This window comes from Salvelinus sp. IW2-2015, linkage group LG1 (assembly GCF_002910315.2).
Source record: "Salvelinus sp. IW2-2015 linkage group LG1, ASM291031v2, whole genome shotgun sequence".
NCBI classification, from domain to species: Eukaryota; Metazoa; Chordata; class Actinopteri; order Salmoniformes; family Salmonidae; genus Salvelinus; species Salvelinus sp. IW2-2015.
Genome location: NC_036838.1, coordinates 5,336,722 through 5,361,087, shown reverse-complemented (window position 1 = coordinate 5,361,087; position 24,366 = coordinate 5,336,722). Strand labels below are relative to the sequence as shown.

The window sequence follows — 24,366 nt, the reverse complement described above, 5'->3', positions numbered from 1 at the left end:
TTCGCTGAACACCTAGGTGGTTTCATTTTATATTTGGCAGTGAAACTAGGCTTCTTTTTTTTACACATTTAAAACAAAAATCATTTTAAAATGTGAATCATCATACCCCAGTTTGGGAATACCTGCCCTAATGCATCTCTTGTCAGAAGTGATGGAGATTGAGCCCCCCACAACCAGTCACTAGCCTGTCTGACAGACAGCTGGATGGCTTGATTATCTGGCTGGCCACAGTGGGGGGGGGTGCCATGGAGGGGGGTTTAATTCCCTGTATCTGTATTCTCTCCTTTTCTCTCTCTGGAGACAGTTCCCTTGTCCTGTTTAAGCAGTTTGTCTGCCCAACCCCCATCCCTCCATCTCTCCTTCTGTTTATTTACAGTACCAGGAATTTAGCCAGCACCCTCTCAACCCTCCCGCTGCTCCCCTCCCTCCCCCGTGAAGGCATCTGTCATTTTGGTGGGCCTTAAGACTCCCTCTGAGAATGGGAGGAATCTAGGGTGTTGTATAAGATGAGGTCATGTGTGTTGAGAGCCATCCATATGGGAATTTCTGTCAAAATGGTCACTGTAATGAAATGGCAGTTACACCTCATGTGATCTACTAGATGACAATCTATGCAGGTCAGATACCTTTTCACTTGCAGTCTGACTCAAACGTGCAGTATAACAGAGTTGTTGAATAACTAAAAGGAGACAATTGACTGTCACTCTAGCTCTTGTGCAATGCAGTCACACAATGTTCCTGTCCCAGCTTCTCTCTCCCACTTTGGGGATGAAACCATGCAGTTTTGTCCCCAGCCTTGGCAGGGCATAGTTACTGTTTAGCGCAGATGCCTTCTACACATTATGATAGTATAGTAACCAAGTCCTCAGTAAATGGGTTGTCTCTGGATCAGTTGCTAACCCAATAGATATTACAGCCTATTGTATTATTGATGTCATCACATGTGTATAAATAATTTAATTGCCATTGGATTCCTTGGCGACATCTTGAATACACCTGTCGGTTGTTGTATCCTCACACCGGCTGTGAATCTATTGCACCACTAAGGCATATCAACCAAGTATTGGCTTTGAATCCCTTGTTGACACTAACCATTCCCTTGTAGCCACAACAAATATACCAAAGCCGCTGAACTACAGTGCCACCCAAGCGATTAATACTGTATGGACTCCACTGAGCTTTGACTCGCATCCCTCCTTGACTCCCTCTGTGAGGATCAGGCAGTTCTGAGTGTCTCTGTGAAGACGAGATGGAGGGTTATGTGAGGTTAACGCTGTACGCACAGATGACTGGCCTCGCCTCCCCTCCCTTCCATCTCTCCCTCCCTTTCAGAAGAAATCTCTCGCTCTCCATTCCCCCACCTTAATTTAGTGCTCTTGTCGTTTCGCGTTCCCTACGTGGAACTCACCCAGATAGGAAGGCAATATGCTTCCATGTGCTTTTTGTCATCTGTCCATTCTCTCCCTCTATCTTCCATCATGTTGTTAATTCTGTCGCTCGCTCATTTCATCACTGCGCGCCTCAGTTTGTCATTTTCTTAACCCCAACCTCTTATTTTCTTCCTTTCCTCCCTCGTTTAATGCCATCCCTTCTAACGCGGCTCACCCCGCCTGTCAACTAATTCCCCCATGTCATCTGAAGGGACAGCATTTCTTATTTCTCTGCTCTTTACCATACAATCAAGGTCCTGCTCCCTCTGTCCCATCGACTCACCCTATTACAGTATAATAATGGCGCAACCTGAAGGCCTTTGAGTCTCCGCAGCCTTTTTTTTGATCCTGCTAACAAATGGAAACAAATGGCCATTGTTTGACTGAGTCGCTTTGGGAGAGGCGTTTGTGTAGCCAGGCATGTACGGCCGGACCACTAACGGCCCCTCGTACGACCGTACGTTTGTCATTATGAATTCATCTATGTTGTCAGCTGTGTCCAAACCATGGCGAACCAATCAAAAGAACAGCAGAACAGCATGACGGATATTGGTGTAATTGACTGAATCGCAACAAGGCCCTAACACGCTCGGTTCCTCTGACGTTTCCTATCCCTTCTTGTTTTAGACGCTGTGTACGTATGAATCTGTTCTATAGAAATGATATGCAAAGCATCGATTTTGCACAAATACAGCGCTGCCTTTGTTTCATTACACCTGGTTCTTAAGCTACTGTTTTGAATGTAGGTTACTCTAGTGCTTTGTAGCATGGGCTACAACTCATCGCACAAGCCTGTCAATGTGAACGCCTCACCAGTCTGTACATGTAGATTGCACACACCGGTATCACACACATGTATCCAAGCATAGCTCTGTAGATGTTACTATTCCCTGCTCCGCTGTTGCATAGCCTAAGGATAATCGGCATTCAGTCCACTCAGCAGTATGCAGGGGGATGGGCACTGCCTTGCTCTGGAAAAGGTCGCGTCTGGATCCTGTGGCTTCTCCACAGCTGTCTGGCACCTGTTTTAAAGTGAACGAATGGCAGATCTAGGCTCAGCTTACCCTCTCCAAATCCATAACCTCAACCAGGAGAGGGGTAATTTTGAAACTGACCTCGAATCTGTTAGGGGCTGATTAAGCGTATGGCTATACAGTCACCTGCCACAACAAGACCACTTGGCTCTTCAGGTCAGGAGGTCAAACAGTAGACTAGCGGGATAAAGGAAGAGGAGGGCAAGAGATTAAGTATTGCCCAGGGTCATGTTCATTACATGTTCGCAATGGAAAAGGTTTTGCAACACAAGGAAAATGTGTTTATTACTATTAGACAAGTATATTACCTACTGTTCAGTTTTGTACCTACTGAACACAACCCAGGAGTCTTGGGAAGGTTGAGTTCCACTGTTAAGAAGAGGGAGTGTTTAATGGATCAGGGGCTCACGTCCGCTGCCTCTAACCCCCTAAAATTTGCCTGGGAGCTTAATAGCCCATCGATTTAGTCTCCTCTCTGTCCTTGGAGTAGTACTACTCTCAACCCTCAGTGAGTGCAACCCTCACCCACATCCTGTTCATTTTCCACAATCACGCTTTCCCACTCCATCATTCCCTGRATGCTTTCCTCTTCCCCCACTAGGCTGGGATTAGAAAATTACTAAGCGATGCGATACAGGCAGACAGTGAATGGGCCTTGTTAATGGTTTTCTGTTACCTCTCGAAATTGCTTTTATGTAGTGCAGGACGGCCCTTGACTCTTCTAGCTTACTGTATGGGGAGCACTGAGCAAGTGAATAACCACTACTGCTTTCTTCAGGMTTAGAGTGAATTTATCATAGAGAAGTCCCAAGCCTATTAGCCTACATTAGGCAGCTGATCGAATGGTACTGAACCAAAGTCATACACCAAACATTAGGAACACCTGCTCTTTCCATGAGACTGACCAGGTGAAAGCTATTATCCCCTATTGATGTCTCTTGTTAAATCAACTTCAGTCAGTGTAGATGAAGGGCAGGAGACAGGTTAAAGAAGCAGCTTTATGAGGGTTAACGCGCTTAAATGTCTTGCTCACGTCGACCACGGAGAAGGAGAGCCTGCAGTCCTTGGTAGTGGGCCTCGTCGGTGGCACTGTTCTCCTCAAAGCGGACGAAGAAGGTGTTTAGCTTGTCCGGGGGCAAGACGTCGGGTGTCCGCGACGTGACTGGTTTTCCTTTTGTAGTCCATGATTGTCTGTAGACCCTGCCACATACGTCTCGTGTCTGAGCCGTTGAATTGCGACTCCACTTTGTCTCTATACTGACGTTTTGCCTGTTTGATTGCCTTYCGGKGGGAATAACTACACTGTTTGTATTCTGCCATARTCCAAGTCACCTTGCCATGGTTAAATGCAGTGGTTTGCGCTTTCAGTTTTGCGCAAATGCTGCCATCTATCCACGGTTTCTGGTTGGGGAAGGTTTTAATAGTCAGTGGGTACAACATCTCCTATACACTTCCTGATTAACCCAGTCACTATCAGTATATTCGTCTATTATTCTCGGAAGCTACCCGGAACATATCCCAGTCCACGTGATCAAAGCAATCTTGAAGCGTGGGTTCCGATTGGTCAGATCAGTGTTGAATAGTCCTTAGTACCGGTACTTCCTGTTTGAGTTTCTGCCTATAGGAAGGGAGGAACAAAATGGAGTCGTGGTCAGATTTGCCGAAAGGAGCGCGGGGGAGGGCCTTGTAGGCATCCTGGATGTTGGAGTAACTGGTCGAGTTTTAGCAGCGCTAAAAGTACTACAGTCGATATATTCAAAGAACTAAGGCAGACGTTTCCTAAAATTTGCTTTAATATCCCAACTAAAATAAATGCAGCCTCAGGATATGTGGTTTCCAGTTTGCATAAAGTGCATTGAAGTTCTTTGAGGGCCGTCGTGGTATCGGCTTGAGGGGGGATATACACGGCCGTGACTCAACCGAAGAAAATTCTCTTGAGATAATACGGTCGGCATTTGATTGATTGAGGTATTCTAGGTCAGGTGAACAAAAGGACTTGAGTTCCTGTATGTTATCACAATTACACCATGAGTCATTAATCATGACACATACTCCCCGACCTTCTTCCTGGAGAGATATGTATTCCTGTCTGCGTGATGAACTGAGAACCCAACTGGCTGGACCGACTCAAGTGTCTGTCAAATTTAAGGAATTATCTGTGTTAATTGTGCTAACATCAGTGTAGTAGGACATTGCTAGGACATTCATACATACAGTGTAGAGTCGGTCCAGCCAGTTGGGTTCTCAGTTCAAGAGAGCCATGGTTGTATGTTAGTCCCTGATGTCTCTCTGGAAAGAAGCCCTGAGCTCGTCAACTTTATTATCCAGAGACTGAACATTCGCTAGTAATACACTCGGAAGAGGAGGCTGGTGTGCGCGCCTCCTAAGTCAGACTAGAAGACCGCTCCGAGTACCTCTCCTCCGCCGATGTTGTTTTGGGTCAGCCTCTGGAATCATTTCAATTGCCCTTGGGGGTTCGAACGAAGGTTCCGCTTCAGGGAAGTCGAATTCCTGGTCGTAATGCTGGTGGTGTTGGTGAGTTACCACCTCTGATATCCAATAGTTCCCGGCTGTATGTAAGACACACATTTTTCTGGGCTAACAATGTAAAAAAAATAATACATTAAAAAAACTAAATACTGCAAAGTTTCCTAGGAGCTAGAAGCGAGCCAGCCCTCTGTCGGCATTATTTTATCATTTTAATTAAAGCATTTATTTGACCTTCATTTAACAAGGCAAGTCAGTTAAGAACAAATTCTTATTTACAATGACGGCCTACCCTGATCAAACCCTAACCTGGGTGACGCTGGGCCAATTGTGCGCTGACCTATGGTACTCCCAATCACGGCCGGTTGTGATACAGCCTGGAATCGAAGCAGGGTCTGTAGTGACGCCTCTAGCACTGAGATGCAGTGCCTTAGACCGCTGCGCCACTCGGGAGCCCATCATTGCGTCCTCTTGGTCAGGTTATTGTGACATGAATGTGTTCTCCATAACCTACCTGGTTTAAATAAATAAAATGTGTTCTTCCCCAGGCCTGCCACTGGTCACACTGGCCTGTTGATGGGCACATCCAAGCCAGGCTCCAGCAGACCTGCAGCTTCCAGAGTTGGCACCGCAGCCCCCTCTACTGGCAGGACTACCACAGTGCAGGCACCCAAACCTACAGGCCCTGCCAAGAAAGGTGCACATGCCTTACAAGTTGTTTTGTACCATGAATGTAACCCACTTGATTCTATTAGGATTGGTCTTGAGCATCACCTGTATGTATCTCAATCAACTTGAGAAGGTACCATTTATATTTTTAGTTGGGAAGAGATATTCATGTTTAAATTATTTCTGCTCAGTTACAGATGTCAGCAGACCAGCAACCACTGCCGCAGCCAGAAAGCCGGCAACATCCGCCACTACCAAAACGACCAAACCTGACCCCCCTAAAGCGACTGCAGCCTCCAGACCCGAGCCTGCCTCCAAAAGGCCCCATCCCACCAAGGCGYCAGACACCAAGCCAGCCCGCCCTAAATCACAGGACCCCAAGCCACTGCCCACACGTAAAGCCCCTCCCACCACGCGGCCCCCTGCCACACGACAGCCCCAGGGCAAGACCCCCCCTGCCTCCCCCAGCAACAAGCCCGTGGGCAGCACCATCTCCCAGTCGGTCAAACAAGCCTCCAAACCAACCCAGTCTGTCCTGCCCTTCACTGCCAGACCTGGAGCTCCCAAGTCTGCAGCCACATCAGCTGCAGCAGTGGCTGCTACAGCAGCAGCTGCCGTGGCAACAGTTGCCGTGAGAGCCGCAGCAGAGCCAGAAGTGGCAGCTTCAGAAGTCCCAGCACCAGTGTCTGCGTTTTCACCAGCAGTGGCCCTGGAGCCCAGAGAAGAGGTTTCAGCCCCAACTCCTCAGGATACTACTTCTCCATCTCCACAACAGAGCCCACTCAGGCTGGCTCCTGCTCCACCACAGGGCTCACTAGTCACTGTTGCCAGGGATGAGATATCTGAACAACCAGAGACCGTCCCAGCAGCCCCGACACAGCCAGCACCAGACCAGACCTTATCCCAGGACATCCCCACAGCAGTTGCTAGGGCTACACCCAGCCCTCCGGATGCCTCAGAGAAAGTTCAGCTCAACATGGATGAAGAAGAGGATGAGGAGAGGGAGGGCAGCCAGCAGGTGTCCGTGTCAGAAATGAGCGGCACCCAGCCCACAGAAGAGTCCAGGCCTGGCTCAGCCGGCCCTGCGGGCTCGGGGTGGCGCGCAGGCGGCGCTCTGCTATCGGAGCTGGACTCTGAGGAGGTGAGCTGCAGCCAGCAGGGGGTATCGGAGCTGAGCGCCCCAGGCGTACTGGAGGGCACGGAGAGCATGGATGACCTAGGAGACGCCAGTCTGAAGGGTGCCATCGACATGGAGGGCATGTCTGCCTCGGCCGGCTCGCCTGACTTTGAGAAGGTGCCCGACATCCCGACCAATGATTTTGATGACTACGATGAAGACGGAGACCGGGTGTGCGACATGGAGGTGGGTTCGGAACGGACGGATGACCCGAGAAGAGTGAGGCATGACGAGGATGAGGATGATGAAGATGTGGAGATGGCTAGTGAGGGGGTGACTGAGAGCGGGCTGGAGAGCTACGGGAATGCAGACGAGGATGACTTTGCGGAGGATGAGAGACTGGACAACCTGAACCGAGCCCCGCCTGCCCCACTACTGCCCTCTGCCCTGGCCGCCCAGTGGGACCAACCCAACCCTAGCTCCTTTTGTGACCCCTGGGCCCAGCCACACCCCCAGGCTGCCTCAGCCGCCCCCCTGCAGACCCCTACCAGCCCCTCTTCAGACCCCTGGCAGGCTGATATGGATACACCCACCCTGTACTCCGCTCAGCCCTGGCTGCAGCTGGTTGCCACACCATTTGTTCCAGCCCTGCACGAGCCCTCACACCAGCCTGCCCCTGCATCTCCACTTGAAAAAGAGACCCTAGCCCCGTTGCAGTCCCTGTCCCTCATAGCTGCCTCCGGACGCGGCATGTCACACTCCAGCACCCTAAGCGCTACGGAGCTGGCTGTCCACAGCAGCAGCGAGACCAGCACCCCAGAGGAGCTCTATGACTACAACAGCAGCTCCGGGGTGGAGTCCCGCTCTGAGGGGGGGAAACTCCACACCCTGCCTGCCGCCCTGGTCCCCGTGCTCTCCCTTCAGCCTGAATTGGAGAACCAGGACCTGGGAATCCACCTGGAGAGAGAGGACGGAGAGGGGGAGGAGGCAGAGACGCTGCCAGCCAACGAGGTCCCAGGGGACCCCGCCACAGCACCTATGTCCAACCCCTCGTCCTCCACCACAGAGGATGAGGCCAGCGACACGGAGGGCGAGGCCCAGCTGGATGAGCTGGGCCAGGGCATCCACAACACCACCTTCGACAGCAAGCCCGGCACCCAGCGCTGCCTGTCTGCCCTGGAGGAAGGGGAGGAGACCAGCGGCGGTGCAGAAGAGGGTGGAGACACACCCCAGTCTGCCAACTCGGCGGCATCCTACGCCTACGACATGACGGCGTCCAACTCCAATACCCACTCCACGGCTGAGAGCTGCGCCAAGAGCCCCGGCATCTTCTCTCTGGAGGAGCTGCCTGAGGAGGCCAAGGACCCGTCGCTCATCCAGGAGCTGACCCTGCCACCGCCCCAACAGGCTGCCTCGGCAGACTCCCTTCTAGTCTCCAACCCAGAGGAGCAGCAGTACATGTTGTGTGGGACGCTTGAGGCAGAGCTGGGGGACACGGGGGATCTGAAACCCCTGGACCCCACGCTGTTTGCGGCCCCCCAACAGCTCGGGGAGGGCCCCCGTGTCACCCAACCGCCCTACTACTCCACTGTCTGTGAAAACACTGAGAACTCTCTCACAGGTAACGTATAGTCCCCCCCCCCTACTTCCCTACATACCCAGTAACACACCTTTTACCCACCCCTCCCCAGAGCCCTCTTTGCTGTTTTAGTCATCATTGTTTTGTCCCCAACCTTCAACTGGGGTGGATGTGATCAAAATGTTAATAAAAAAACTGAGCAAAAATAGGGAAGGGAAGAAAAAGACTTTAAATACAGCAGTGCCACTTCCCTCGTATGATATTACCTTATGAGTATATGGCTTAACTCCTGTATGTGCAATAGCTACGACTATTACTATTAGAATGTGTGTTTTTCTTTTTAATGAACAGATCTGAAACATGAACTGGCATGGTTTGATTTGCATTGACTGGGCTGTTGTGACGCAGCTCTTAAGAAAACCAAGAAGAAACATAACGAAAGAAAATGTGGAATGAAATGTTAAACTTTGTGTATTTATCCGATACTTTTTTACTGAACAAGAAAATGCAGATGAATGTTAATTTTGTATTTTCTTGCTGTTTTCCATCATTAAGAAACAAACATCTGTCCGCCTCCCCCAAGCACTCCCCCTTTCATTCTGCACTTTAAGGTTAGACTGCCCCTCCCCCCCCCTCTTTCTTACGTTTGTCCTTTTGGAGTATTTACCATTACCAAGCTTTAAATAAAGATTAGATATTTAACATGACTCCTCTCTCCCGGACAGTTTTATTCAAGTGGGGATTGGGGAGTTGGATGGCACATTTTGTACTTATCAGAGAAATTAAGTCCTGTAACATGGGAGTCAAGGTTGTGTCGAAACCTTATGTGGGAGACATTATATACATGTGGGGCATATGGATTCAAAAGCACTAATGGTCTCCCAGCAAGGAAGCATTCATACCTACATCCTCACATACACTACTCCCACCATCCAGAATAGGGCTCAACAGAGACATTATGAAGGATGTCAAACTCCCACCTCCCCTCAGCTGCTCCTCCCTCTTCTGTACTGTGACCCCCCCCTCCGGGTGACCCTTCCTTGGTCCGCTGGATTCCTTCTCCTCCACCAGACTAACTGAGAAACGACATCAAGAAGGTTCCCCATCATCCAAACAGTAGAGGACACCCACCCGTGTTTCTTTTCTTCGAGTAATGTGTGTTTTGCCTTTTCGTTTCCGTTCTGCCTGGCCTCTGCATTGTTTGAYATATCTCTGTTATGTCTACAAGTGCATGTCCACCYCACACCATTTAACCGCGCTGTTTAACTACTTTACCCTTGGGACGCCTTGTTTGCATGTCACTGACTGACACTCATTGGCTTTGGTTTGAGGGCGTGGTCCGAAATGGCACCCTATTCCCTAAATAATGCCRTGGTCAAAAGTAGTGCACTATATAGGCAATATGGTGGCATTTCAGACGCAGTCCAGTTCACGTGTGGTGCTGCTGTCTATGTACTGATGCATGGTTGAAAGGTCTTGTCTTGCATGTTTCACTTACTCACCAGCTCCCCACAGGGACTGAAGGAAATGGTTGGTTGCTCACAAGCTTTTCTTTATTTTTTATTTCACAAGACTATCGTTGGTAGTTACTGCATATACAGGAAGCCGCTTTTATTGCACAACTTTTGCACCCCAAAAATACTATCAGAATATTTTGTTTGGGAAGTCATATTTTGAAAAGGTTAACAAAATGGATTGCTATATTTTCTCTCTGCTTTAACTTCCCCCAGCCAATGCCACGCCCCTCCCACCATCTCCCTGCTGTCACCATTGCTGTCACCATTGCTGTCACCATTTCTCCTGTGCCCCCATTGCTTCACTTCACCCCTGTCCCCACCTCTTTTTACACGCTTTGCTTTTCAGGCTGTCAATGTTGCACATCTTGCCGATGATATCATGTGAGTGAGGAGGTAGTTCCTGGGTTCAGTAGTCGTATATTGACACACGTTGGCTATCCTAAACCATTAGGCCTAGCTACAATTGTCAATTTGGCATTCAAACAGCCACTATGCCAGAAATGTATGAAAATCTACAGGTAACTGCCAAAATAATGGAAACACTTGAGTAAATGAGGATTGCAAAGTATATTAAAGCAGGTGCTTACACACAGGTGTGGTTTCTGAGTTAATTAAACAATTAACATCCCATCATGCTTGGGCCATGTTTAAATATGCTGGGTTGGCCATTATTTTGGCTACCATGGCTATGCCCCCATAGGGCACGAGTGGTCACTGAATGGTTTGATGAGCATAAATGTCAACCATATGCCATGGCAGTCTGTCACCAGATCTCAACCCAGTTGAACACTTACGGGAGATTCTGGAGCGGCGCCGGAGATTTTCCACCGCCATCAACAAAATTGTATTTCTCGTTGAAGAATGGTGTTGCATTCCTCCAATAGAGTTGCAGACACTTGTAGAATATATGCCAAGTTGCATTGAAGCTGTTCTGGCTCGTGGTGGCCCAACACCCTATTAAGACATTGGCGTTTCCTTTATTTTGGCAGTTACCTGTACAATATAATAGTAATACATCACTTTTCAAGCCACAAACACACATCACAATCTCTCGAAGCTACATTTCTACTAGGTGTAGAATACCAGGACACTACATCACTCAGTCTTATACTCCTCCCACTAACGTCTCCTTGGTAGACTACAATACCCACAGTCTCAGTTATCTGCTCTGACCTGCACTGCTCCCTCTCACTTGTACGTCTTTCTTTCTAACACGCTTCCCACCGGGTGATCTCCACTTCTTCCTCGCAGGGCTCAACGCGCTCCCCCAGCCACACTACCGCCGCGACCACCACCCCAACCCCCATTGTGACCTCTTGACCCCACCCAGGCTGACCTGTGCTGACCTACCCCCCCGGAGCCCTCGCCTGCAGGCCAGCCCCCAGCTCCGCAGACTGGAACAGCACCAGCAACAACTACTAGAGCTGCAGCAACGCAGAGAACAGCAGGGCAAACCCAAAGAAGAAAACGACGAAGAGGCGAGGAAGAAGAGCGAGCAGGAGAAGGAAATGAAGAAAAGGGAGGCGGAGAAGACGCTGAGGGAGGAGGTGGAGCAGAGACAGCAGATCATGCAGTGGCAGCAGGAGCTGGAGGAGCAGGCACAGCAGACATCACCGCAACAGCCCCAAAAAGGTCAGGCAACAGTGCTGCTTTCGCCTTCCTCTGGTCTCCATACCATTTATGAAGCCCTGGAGAGTGATGAAGAGGAGGGGAAGGAAATTGAGGTTAATGTCCAGCTCGAACAACGCGAAGAAGCCCCGTTGGAGAAAGAGGTTGACAGTAACAGTGACCGTCGAGAGGTATTGGACGAAGCCGATAGCAACTCCACTTCCACTCTCAGTCCCTCTCCAGACTCCCCCGAGCAGGAAGAGTCCCGGGACGCCTCCCCACCCACCGTCTCCCCAGAATGCCCCCCTCCCCTGGACCTGGACTGGGGGAAGAAAGTTGACATTGTCCAGCAGCTGATCAACCAGACCCTGCTGCTGACGGGCGACGGCTGCTCCTCCTTGCTCTTGCTGCCCGGGGGCAGAGGAGGCACCTTGAGCCCCCTGGAGGCCAGCCTGTGGCCCAACCTGCTGCCCCCCCTCACCCCTCCCTCAGCCACGGTCACGTCGGTCAGCAGCTTCTCCCCGGAGGCCCCCGGCCAGTCCCCCCAGGGCGAGTGGACAGTGGTGGAGCTGGAGACACACCACTGAGGGACGTGTGTGTGTGTGTGTGTGTGTGTGTGTGTGTGTACACGCACACAGTGACGACTCACGACCAATGTTATTCAAGGTCTGTCAGTCACATCACTGCTGTAACACCACCTCTTTAACCTCTCCTTGCCATTCAACACCACTGCAAATACAACACTACTGTTTGATACACTGAACTTATACCACTGTATCCTCAAACATGATACCTTTTTGAATGGGTGGCAAAGGACACCGACACCCCAGTCATATCAATCACAGACTGACTCACACTGGAATTCTACACCTCTCTCGTGCCAAAACAATCATGTTAGGTTACACACCAACAGTCCCAGAAGGCTACTACCTTGATTAGGCTGGTTGACTGAAGCTTCTGGACCAGCTATTTGGGTAGAATAGTGACAACTTGTTAGCCATGGWCCATTTTACTGAAGCCAAAATGACTGGATTCATCTCAGATGCAATATGTTCAGGTGGGGGTCCTAGGTGGTTTATTTTCCACTGAAGATATTGATTAGTATAGATGTTTAACTGACTACTGGTCTGAATTACTGATGACAAACTGCACTTGACTAGACCAGCATCCTATAATGATGAACCTGTCACTCACTCAATGCATGCTTTGCTTTGTGCTTCAAACGGTTTTGATTTACTCTAGAGCAACAAATCATAGAAATAGAATCCCTAGAACGGTCATGGGATCCCCATTCAAATTGCTGAGGGCCTTTATCCTGTCTAGGGATTCTACTTCTATGGGCCAAGTAACTATTTATCTGACATCAAACCAGAGGCCTTCCACCAGCTGAGGTAAAACACTGGTTGGCCGTATGTGTTTAGAATAAGGTTATTTATCGACTCTATGATGAAGGCCACCATTTTTCAGGGTGGTATTTCACTACGCAGGATCTAGTTTGTGATCCAGCTTAGTGAAATACACCTGGGTGCTAATAAAATGGACTGTTGTTTCTGTTGCATGCTACTGCTGACTGATGAAGGTCGCTGGAAATATCGGTTTATTTTTGTTTTCAGAAGCACCGTCTCATGTCTTTGTTCTGAAGACTTGGCCCCATATCCTGGGCGGTTTTCCTCATGTTTGGTGTTGTTTCTGTGGTTACAGATGTCATAATGGGGGTGGGAGTGGTCATGACATTGATATGAGGTAATGGAGGAATTAATAGGTAATTGAAGAGGGTCAGAGTGTAAGAAAACACAGACTCTATTGAGTAGATTACTCTGGGGATATAACCGGTTCTTCTGTGAGGCTGCTGGGTACTAGTCTGGTCCCAGATCTGTTTGTGCCGACCATCTGCCCAACTCCTATGGTAGTTTGGTGTGACGAAGACCATAGGAGTTGCCAAGACGACACAAACAGATTTGGGACCAGTCATGGGTTTTTGGGGGGGTTAGTCATGAACTATATTTTACTGATGGTGGTACAGAGTTAACCTTGTGGACATGTATGTTATGTGCGTGTCTGGATGGAAAGGTACTGCATATGAAGAAAACAATTTGAATTACCTCAGTGGATTGTGAATATAGTAAATGAGTATGTCCATTAAGCCTATAATATGGATTATAGAGCCTTTGAAAATAGTTGATTTATTGCGCCATGTCAGATCAGGTTTCAAACTGAAGGTACGTGAGTCAAACACCGTCTTTACTACTAGGGTACTTGTGTTCAAATGTGACCTTGCATTGAGCCTCACTGAAGTTGATTTTTTTCCAACAGGAGTGTCATCTATTCAGCAGAAACAAATCCAATAGGATTTGTGGTTGAACTTCGAGCCCTAAGGAKAGTCCACTGTGTGTGGGGCAATGACCCTGGATGGACAGAAACAGGTGGTTGTCCCAACAGGGTTTGAGATGAAGATCTGTGAACGCTGAGACACACTCCTTCATATACCATAGGGATGGACTCGACAGTTGATACAACCACACACTGCTGTGAGGCCAGGGCTAGTAGATACTATATGCATCTGGAAATCAAACCCTTTTCCACCACAGGCACAGCAAGCAAGGGCCCTTTTTTATAGAAATGGTAGCTAGATTCTCCACAGTGTCTTTTTCAAGCTGTTTCCATGTGTAGCCAAGTGGCTGCCATTTTCTAAGGCAGTTTGGTACATTCCAATTTGAGGGCTCTGCCATTTCTACTCCAAAATCGCAAAGGGACGCGCACAATGCATCGGTCAAAGCTGGACTTGATCTTGTGTATTTTAAATGTCTCCTCACTGTAGTGTTTTGTATACTGTTAGTGTATATTATTATTGAAAGGGGAGACTCAGGCCATTTATTGCAATGAAGGGAACCCACTGGATTTTTATTTTGTACTGTAGAGAATATTTTAAAGTATGGTAAATGAAAACTTGGTGACATTATTTATAGATTTAAAGCAGATATTGTTTTAGAGAATGAAGGTAAATGGTAGATGTAATGGTTTATTTAAATTCCCCCAAGATGTGACAGTTGAACTTCTGTGGGCACTATACTTGTAGACCTTTTGTAGGATGTTTTGCCTGCATTTCTTAAAGATCTTTTCAATAGTTATCAGGGGATATGAAGTGAATAGACTGTGTTCAGTGCCAGTGCTTCCATGAACACGCTTGGTACATTTTGTATTTTACGTAACTGATCAAACCATCTACAAACATTCACATCTAGCTGGTGTAGAAATTACACTGTAGCAAATTACAATATCATGCAAGTTACAGAACTCACACAATGGAGCATGTCTGGGAATCACTAGTACTGAAAGATGTGGAATATAACCCCTTTGTAAAGTTCTGTCTTATTTTTAAATGGACACGCCCTTGTAATTAATGTCAATATTTTTGTTGAAATGAGGTTGGCATTTTGACGTTGTGGAGTTCAAATTACGGCAGCTTGTTTAAATACGTAATAATTCCTTGAGGTTCTGTGACTTTGTGAAGGACTAATGTGTGTAAAAAATAAAAAGCAATAAAAAAAWAWATATTCATTAACACTTCCAACTCATTACCTATTAAAACGGTGGCCTGCTGCCCTCCCATGGTAAGTGTTGACCGTAGAAAGAAGTCAGCTCTCCTTTCCAAATACCACCTTGGTGCTAGATTCAATKCATAGCGCAGAAGCTCTGCGGAGACTGCATTCATGGTCAATGCTACATATGTCAGCTTAAACGGGAATCGCGCTATAGCGTAGATCTTCCATGCAACGGATTGAATTAGTTATGGTCTTGTTACATTACTTAAAGATTTTCATTCATTAAGTCATTTAGCAGACGCTCTTATCCAGAGCGACTTACAAATTGGAAAGTTCATACATATTCATCCTGGTCCCCTCGTGGGGAATGAACCCACAACCCTGGCGTTGCAAGCGCCATGCTCTACCAACTGAGCTACACGGGACCACATTTCATTCAAGAAATGGCAAGAGGGAGATAATGCTTTATTTTTAATTGAACCTTTATCTAGGCAAGTCAGTTAAGAACAAATTCTTATTTACAATGACGGCCTACCCTGGCCAAAACCGGACGACCCTGGACCAATTGTGCGCCACCCTATGGGACTCCCAATCACGGCTGGATGTGATAGTCTGGATTCGAACCAGGGACTGTAGTGACGCCGCTTGCACTGGAATGCTGCGCCACTCGGGAGCCCAGAATGTTTTTGGTCTTTGGTAGTCTTGCTTGCCAGTCATACCTGAGGCTAGGTTTGAGAGGTTTTTCCCAGGGCTAGAGGATAGATGTTCCACCATTCTGAATTCTCAAGGTGCAGATCGTCTCACTAGTTCTCCCTTTCAAACACCTAAACACAATTTAGCACAGACTTGTGCTATGTTTGGTGATTTAGTGGTTCAAGAGGAACTGACAGAGGGGGGGGGTGTATGTCCACAGTCCTGTGCCATAAAGGTCCAGGATCAGTTTACCCTCCACAAATCCTACTCATAACCATGAGGGGAACCACATTTGACCATAGATCAGTTTATAGATTTGAAAAATTCTGACGAATGCAAGGACAAATTCTTGGACTATTCTCGAGACGTTCCAAAACAAAACTACCAGGAATTCCCYTCTATAATGACGTGAATACATCAAGAGACTTTGAACAGCAGACCATGAATTTAATTACTCTACTGTTGGATCAAACWTTTACATAGAATGTTTTGCAAAAGTAAATTCATGACATCGATTTATCTGAAACCCACAGAATGAATGATCCAGAGTTGCTTTGCTTTTCCAAAGAGTGTTGTCCATCTTCTAACAAGATGTCTTTGTCCTAATTCATTTGTTTCTTTGGGAACTTTCTTTCCTGTGTAACTCAGTATGTGCAAGTCCGTATATGTTCAGTTAGGTTCCCCTTCCGATTGAAGCTTTTCCCACAGTCTTTACAGCTAAATGGTTTCTCTCCTGTGTGAGTAAGTATGTGTCTCATTAAGTCCCCCTTCTGAATGAAGCTCTTCCCACAGTCACCACAGCCAAATGGTTTCTCTCCTGTGTGAATCCTCATATGCCTGGAAAGATGTCCTTTGAGTTTGAAGGTCTTTCCACAAAAGGGGCAGGTGCAGGGTCTTTCCACATGACAGAATCTGACATGGGCCTTTAATTTACAGGTGGAGTTGTAGCGTTTCTTGCAGAGGTGGCATTCGCTGGGTCTCTTCTTGGTTAGAGTCACATGCTCCTGCAGGTCAGCTTTCAGAGCAAACGTTTCACCACAGTCAAAGCAGCAGTGAGTTTTTCTAGACGTGGTGCTGGGTTTGGAACAGTGTTCCCCCATTGATAGGTTGGGATCCAGTGGTGGGCTGTAATGGAATGGTGACAGCAGCCTAAGTCCTACTGGGTCACCGCTTACAGATGAGCTGTGGCTATAGTTTTGATTATCTGGAGGGTCACTGGGAATGTCGAGACCCTCTAGGTGGGTAACGGTGACAAAATGTGGGAGATCCACTGGTTTAGAGTTACTGTCTCTGTTCTCCACTGTCTGGGTTTGGGGAAGAGAAAAGGACTGTTGGTTTTCCTGATCACATTTACTTTCCACACAAATTGGAGGTAATTTGAACACACTATCTTCRTCCTGACAGGTCCAGAGTTCCTCCTGTTCCTCTTTAATCTGTGTGGGTTCTAGGTCCTCCTGCTGCAGACTGGTTCTCCACTCCTGCTGCTCAGGGGGGACCTCGTTTTCAGTGACAGCAACAGATAACCGAAGGGACTCTGGAGYGAAGGCGAGGAGGAGCAGAGGTTATCTATACCATATAAATAAAAACCCTTCATCTCTATAGAAGATACACAGTACTAGTCAAAAGTTTGGGGACACCTACTCATTCCATGGTTTTTATTTTTACTATTTTCTACATTGTAGAATAATAGTGAAGACAAAACTATGAAATAACACATGTAAACAAAAAAGTATTAAACAAATCAAAATATTTTATATTTGAGATTCTTTTAAATAGCCACCCTTTGCCTTGACAGCTTTGCACACTCTTGGCATTCTCTCAACCAGATTTCAATTAACAGGTGTGCCTTGTTAAAAGTTCATTTGTGGAATTTCTTTCCTTAATGTGTTTGAGCCAATCAGTTGTGTTGTGACAAGGTAGGGGTGGTYTACAGAAGATAACCCTATTTGGGGTCCATAATATGGCAAGAACAGCTCGAATAAGCAAAGAGAAACGGCAGTCCATAATTACTTTAAGACATGAAGGTCAGGTCAATATGGAACATTTCAGGAACTTTTCTTCAAGTGCCATGATGAAACTGGCTCTCATGAGGAACGCTACAGGAAAGGAAGACCCAGAGTTACCTCTGCTGCAGAGGAAAAGTTCATTAGAGCCTCAGAATTTGCAGCCCAAATAAATATCTCAATGTCAACTGTTCAGAGGAGACTGTGTGAATCAGGCCTTCATGATCGAATTGCTTCAAAGAAACCACTACTAAAYGCCACCAATAAGAAGAAAAGACTTGCTTGAGCCAAGAAACACAAGCAATGGACATTAGACCGGTGGAAATCTGCCCTTTGGTCTGAGTCCAAATTTGAGGTTCCAACCGCCGTGTCTTMGTGAGACGCATAATAGGTGAACGGATGATCTCCGCATGTGTGGTTCCCACCATGACGCATGGAGGAGGWGGTGTGATGGTGTGGGGGTGCTTTGCTGGTGACACTGATTTATTTAGAATTCAAGGCACACTTAACCACCACGGCTACCACAGCATTCTGAAGAGATACACCATCCCATCTGGTTTGCGCTTAGTGGGATTATCATTTGTTTTTCAACAGGACAATGACCCAACACCCCTTCAGGCTGTCTAAGGACAATTTTACCAAGAAGGAGAGTGATGGAGTGCTGCATCAGATGACCTGGCTTCCACAATACCCCGACCTCAGCCCAATTGAGATGGTTTGGGATGAGTTGGACCGCAGATTTTTATTTTACCTTTATTTAACTAGGCAAGTCAGTTAAAAACAAATTATTATTTTCAATGACGGCCTAGGAACAGTGGGTTAACTGCCTTGTTCAGGGGCAGAARGACAGCTCGAGGATTTGATCTTGCAACCTTCCGGTTACTAGTCCAACGCTCTAACCACTAGGCTATCTGCCACCCAGATTGAAGGAAAAGCASCCAACAAGTGCCCAGCATATGTGGGAACTCCTTCAAGACTGTTGGAAAAGCATTCCAGGTGAAGCTGGTTGAGAGAATGCCAAGAGTGTGCAAAGCTGTCATCAAAGCAAAGTGTAGCTACTTTGAAGAATCTCAAATCTATTTTTGGTTACTACATGATTCCATGTGCTATTTCATAGTTTCATTATTCTACAATGTAGAAAATAGTAAACATATATTAAAACCCTTGAATGAGTAGGTGTGTTCAAACTTTTGACTGGTACTGTATATAGATAGATATACACACAGCTTTTAGACATGCCTGAGTGCGCATACCTATATTCTATTTCAATAAAATGTTCGTGAAACTTCAACATGCACGGTTTTTTAAATATATATATATATATATATAAAATGGTGATCACTGTTAGCCTAAACAACTTAGCTGTTAATAAAACATTATTGTAGCTAGATATTTGTAGATCTACATACAAACCTTTTCTACATTGGTTTATGTCCGGGGTTATCCGCAGCAGTCTCCGCAGATTATCATTCTCCTCCTGGTACTCGACTACCGTTTTCTCAACTGCCCCGAAAATCTCCACAGCAGCTGCAGTTAAACGCTCATTTAAGAACACGCGCAACATCTGTAATGTACACATTTTCAGACGACTGAAAGGTGGGTATTAAGCTAGTATGGCCAAATATACTGATAACTAACCCCTTTTGTCTGTGGTATGGCTTCGTCCACGAGGAAAAATGGTAGCCACTAGCCACAAACAAAACAAACCCTCTCCCAGTTTTACGTCCGTATTGTCTTCTTCTGTTTGTATGTCATTGGTGAGCCCCTAAACACATCACAGCCCCCCCATGTGGATGGATGCTTACTAGAGAATAAAATGTTTCTAAACCAGCCAGGTCACCTGTGATACAAGTCAGTATCGGCGTCAACTCATGTCTGAGGACGTCGGGAGATGACGTGGAACCCGACCACGAGGGGCAACAGTGAGCTGTTACCTTCAAGTTGGTTTCAGTTCTGCTAGGGTGTTGTGAACGGGSATGGCGGATGGGCGTAAGCAACTGCCTCTGGTGCCAATGGTTCCATTAACTCTGAAATCRTAAGGTTAGGCATTAACTCTAAATGGTTAACGTTTGGAATAGGCTTAAATCAAAATCTCAGAAACAATTTAGCTGGATTCCAACATTTTGGCACCAGTGGCAGACTCTTCGGTAAGGTTTTCTGCTTCTGGTGCCAAAGGTTGCTGGTTCGAATCCAGCAAAGTTGTTTTTGAGATTTTCATTTTAAGTCTATCCCAAACCTTAACCCATATATACTATGATACCACCCCACAGTATCAGATATACTATAATACCATCCCACAGTATCAGATATACTATGGTACCACCCCACAGTAACAGATATTCTATAATACCATCCCACAGTATCAGATATACTATGGTACCACCCCACAGTAACAGATACACTATGAAACCACCCCACAGTATCAGATATACTATGATACCAACCACACCACACTAACAGATATAACTATGATTACCACCCCACGAGTATCAGATATACTATGAAACCACCCCACACTAACAGATATACTATGATACCACCCCACAGAGTATCAAGATATACTATGATACCACCCCACATTATCAGAATATACTGTGATACCACCCCACAGTATAGATACACTATGAAACCACCCCACAGTATCAGATATACTATGATACACCCCACACAGTATCAGATATACTATGATACCACCCACAGTATCAGATTACACTATGAAACCAACCCACAGTATCAGAATATACTATGATACCACCACATTATCAGATATCTTATGATACCACCCCACAGTATCAGTATACTTTGATACCACCCACATTATCAGATATACTATGATACCACCACATTATCAGATATACATAATACCATCCCCAGTATCAGAATACTATGTACACCCCACAGTATCAATGATTACTATGATACCACCCACATTATCAGATATACTATGAACCACCCCACAGTATCAGATATACTGTGATACCACCCCACAGTAACAGATACATATGAACCACCCACAGTATCAGATATACTATGATACCACCCCACATTATCAGATTACTATGAAACCACCACAGTATCGATATACTTGATACCACCCCACAGTAACAGTACACTATGAAACCACCCCACAGTATCAGATATACTATGATACCACCCACAATTAACATATACATTCAGAGTTAATGCTAACCTTAAAGAATTGGAATTAATGTCTACGCTTAACCTTAAACACTGTGACATTTGACGTTTGGAACAACTTCAAAATGTGACACTTGAGAACATGGATGAACATCTAATTCTAAGTGAGACTAAGAACTTGTTCCTCTAACATTCTCCGTTCATGTGGATGCTACCAGATTACATCCTGAATGAATCCGTGAACAATGTTACAGAAGTTGCAGAAGCACACATATCATACCCCCCCCCCCCCCCCCCCCCAAATAAATGCTTACCTCCCTGTTATTGTAATGGGGAGAGGTTAGTTTGTTGGGGTCGGATGTATGATATTTGTTCATCTAACTTTCTCACTCATCATTATTCAGGATTCATTCAGGACTATCCATAATCATGGTCGCATCCACATGAATGTAGAAGTGTTTAGAAACATATTATATTGTTATTTACAATAAAAGTTACTCTAAAATGGCACAAMTCATTATTTACTATTCATTTCTATTGGGCACAAAATATTCAGAAACACAACCAAACAAACAGCAAATGKATCCAACTTGTTTGTAGAGTCTCAAGCTTGATTTAATCATTGCGTGCTAGGAATATGGGGCCAAATACTAAACTTTTGACTACTTTAATACACATGTAAGTGAATTTGTCCCAATACTTTTGGTCCCCTAAAATGGGGGGAACTATGTACAACAAGTGCTGCAATTTCAAAACGGTTCACCTGATATGGATGAAAATACACTCAAATTAAAGCTGACAGTCTGCACGTTAATCCCATAGGCATTGTATCACTTCAAATCCAAAGTGCTGGAGTACAGATCCAAAACAATAAAGATTGTGTCACTGTCTCGATACTTTTGGAGCTCACTGTAGGTCAGATCAGCCTTACAACCTTATTCTAAAATTGATTAGATTATTTTTTTCCATCAATCAACACGCATTACCCCATAATGACAAAGCAAAACCAGGTTTAGACATTTTTGCTAATATATATAAAATMAAATATCACATTTATATATATTCACAAGTATTCAGACCCTTTACTCAGTACTTTGCTGATGCACCTTTGGCAGCGATTACAGCCTCGAGTCTTCTTAGGAATTATGCTACAAGCTTGGCACAGCTGTATTTGGGGATTTTTTCCCATTCTTCTCTGCAGATCGTTTCCTCCAGACATGACGCTTGTCATTCGAGGCCAAGGAGTTCAATCTTAGTTTCATCAGACCAGAGAATCTTGTTTCTCATGGTCTGAGAGTCTTTAGGTGCCTTTTGGCAAACGCCAAGTGGCCTGTCATGTGCCTTTTACTGAGGAGTGGCTTCCATCTGGCCACTCTACCATAAAGGCCTGATTGGTGGAGTGCTGCAGAGATGGTTGCCCTTCCCCAGATCTGTGCCTCAACACAATCCTGTCTCGGAGCTCTAGGGACAATTCCTTCGACCTCATGGCTTGATTTCTGCTCTGACATGCACTGTCAACTGTGGGACGTTATATAGACAGGTGTGTGCCTTTCCAAATCATGMCCAATCATTTGAAATTACCACAGGTGGACACCAATCAAGTTGTAGAAACATCTCAAGGATGATCAATGGAAACAGGAAGCACCTGAGCTCAATTTCTAAACTCATAGCAAAGGGTCTGAATACTAATGTAAATAAGGTATTTCTGTTTTGCAAAATTAAAATGTTTTCACTTTGTCATTATGGGGTATTGTGCGTAGATTGCTGATGATAATTTTTTTAATCCATTTTAGAATAAGGCTGTAACGTAACAAAATGTTGAAAAAGTCAAGGAGTTTGACGTTGTATTGTATTGTAGGCATTGTACATCAGTGCATTATCACTRATCTACCTACAACATATTTTGCTTGACAGTAACAACAAAAAACCTGAAAGACATTTTTCTCAGTTTCACTGTTTGCGTAGTTACTGCTCTTTGCCTTTGTAGGGCAGTATACATATCTAGCCAAAACTCGACTTGACGTTCAGTATCTTCTCTCTCAAGTTGAAACGCAGTTTGCCCATAATGTTAGCACCGCAGTGATGAACCAGGGATTTAGCTTGAAAATATACCTCAATCCAGGGATGGTAGGTGACGCTCAGTGGAGGCTGCTGAGGGGAGAACGGGTCATAATAATGGCTGGAACAGAGCAAATGGAATGGCATCAAACACATGGTTTCCAGACCATTGGATTCCACAACACTTACAGCAGCTACTCTCCCCAACGCTGGACATTAATGGAATCCAATGTGCTGCTTTAGCATTAGCTAGCCTTTATAGAACAGTTTTTAATGTAACTTTTACTGTGAAGGATTAAAAAGTTGTCTGTCATGAAAAGCTTATTGAAATAGCATATTGCTCATAATGTGCACTCAGGCATGTCTAAAGGCTGCAGGTCTATATAACATAGACATCTAGAATTCAGTTGTATCATTCAATTGTTCTATTTAATTCTGTGGTATACAGATAACCACTGCTCCTACTCGGCTTCTCTCCAGACTCCCTGTAGCTGTCTCTGAAGAGAATGTTTCCCTTGAGCAGCAGCACCTTGCGCAGGAGTGGAGCCACAGTCTGGGGAAGGAGGCCCCAGAGCCCACACAGATTAAACAGGAACTGGAGGAAGTCAGGACCAGTCAGGAGGAAGAGCAGAATCAAGGGCAGGAGGCTAGATGTCAGAGTTAAAATTCCCACATCCCTGGGTGAAAAATGAATATGATCAGGAGAACCCATTTCATAATTCCCAAACTCAGACTGTGGAGAACAAAGAGACCTCACACCTTTTGTCACTGTTACTCACCCAAAGGGTCTTGACATTCCCTGTGACCCTACAGATAATCAAAAGAATGCCCCCAGCAACAGCTCGGCTGAAAGCAGCGACCCAGTAGGACTTGACAGCAGCCCACCATTGGATCCCAACCTATCAATTGGGGAATACTGTTCCAAACCCAGCATCACTTCTAGAAAAACTCACAGCTGCTGTGATTATCGTGAAACATTTGCTCTGAGAGCTGACTTGCAGGGGCTTTTTTATTTTACCAGGTAAGTTAACTGAGAACACTCTCATTTACAGCAACAACCTGGGGCAGAGTTASAGGGGAGAGGAGTGGGGGATGAATGAGCCAATTGTAAGCTGGGGATGATTAGGTGGCCATGATGGTATGAGGGCCAGATTGGGAATTTATCCAGGAAACCAGGGTTAACACCCCTACTCTTATGATAAGTGCCATGGGATCTTTAGTGACCACAGAGTCTCAGGACACCCATTTAACATCCCATCCAAAAGACTGCACCCTACACAGGGCAATATCCCAAATCACTACCCTGGTGTATTGGTATATTATTTTAGACCAGAGGAAAGACTGCCTCCTACTGGCCCTCCACCACTTCCAGCAGCATCTGGTCTCCCATCCAGGAAATGACCAGGACCAACCCTGCTTAGCTTCAGAAGTAAGCCAGCAGTGGGATGCAGGGTGGTATGCTGAAATGGCATGTTACTCTCGCCAAGAAGA

At 46.0% G+C, this 24,366-nt stretch overlaps 2 protein-coding genes across 5 annotated transcripts in view; one reads left to right on the top strand and one right to left on the bottom strand.

The window, feature by feature from the left end:
• The window catches only part of prr36a (proline rich 36a), a 39,659-nt gene extending 24,410 nt beyond the window's left edge, over nucleotides 1–15,249 (top strand). The window contains exons 4-7 of one of the 3 annotated variants that reach the window (XR_011473711.1): nucleotides 5,500–5,648; nucleotides 5,812–8,358; nucleotides 11,085–12,498; nucleotides 13,755–15,246. Coding sequence is in view for 2 of the 3 variants with exons in the window: in XM_023970154.2 (XP_023825922.1) it covers nucleotides 5,500–5,648; nucleotides 5,812–8,358; nucleotides 11,085–12,028 (3,640 nt within the window). In the remaining variant the exon portion in view is untranslated. Of the gene's footprint in view, nucleotides 1–5,499; nucleotides 5,649–5,811; nucleotides 8,359–11,084 lie in introns of all 3 variants that reach the window. The other 2 variants (XM_023970240.2, XM_023970154.2) reach the window with 2 other exon arrangements.
• A 182-nt stretch (nucleotides 15,250–15,431) lies between these two features.
• The window catches only part of LOC111954782 (zinc finger protein 16-like), a 23,409-nt gene continuing 14,474 nt past the window's right edge, over nucleotides 15,432–24,366 (bottom strand). The window contains exons 1-2 of one of the 2 annotated variants that reach the window (XM_023974728.3): nucleotides 19,093–19,497; nucleotides 15,432–17,210 (exon numbers count right to left, since the gene is read on the bottom strand). In XM_023974728.3, the coding sequence (XP_023830496.1) occupies nucleotides 16,321–17,210; nucleotides 19,093–19,258 (1,056 nt within the window). In that variant the 5' untranslated portion in view covers nucleotides 19,259–19,497 and the 3' untranslated portion in view covers nucleotides 15,432–16,320. Of the gene's footprint in view, nucleotides 17,211–19,092; nucleotides 19,498–24,366 lie in introns of those variants that run through there. The other variant, XM_070435586.1, reaches the window with a different exon arrangement.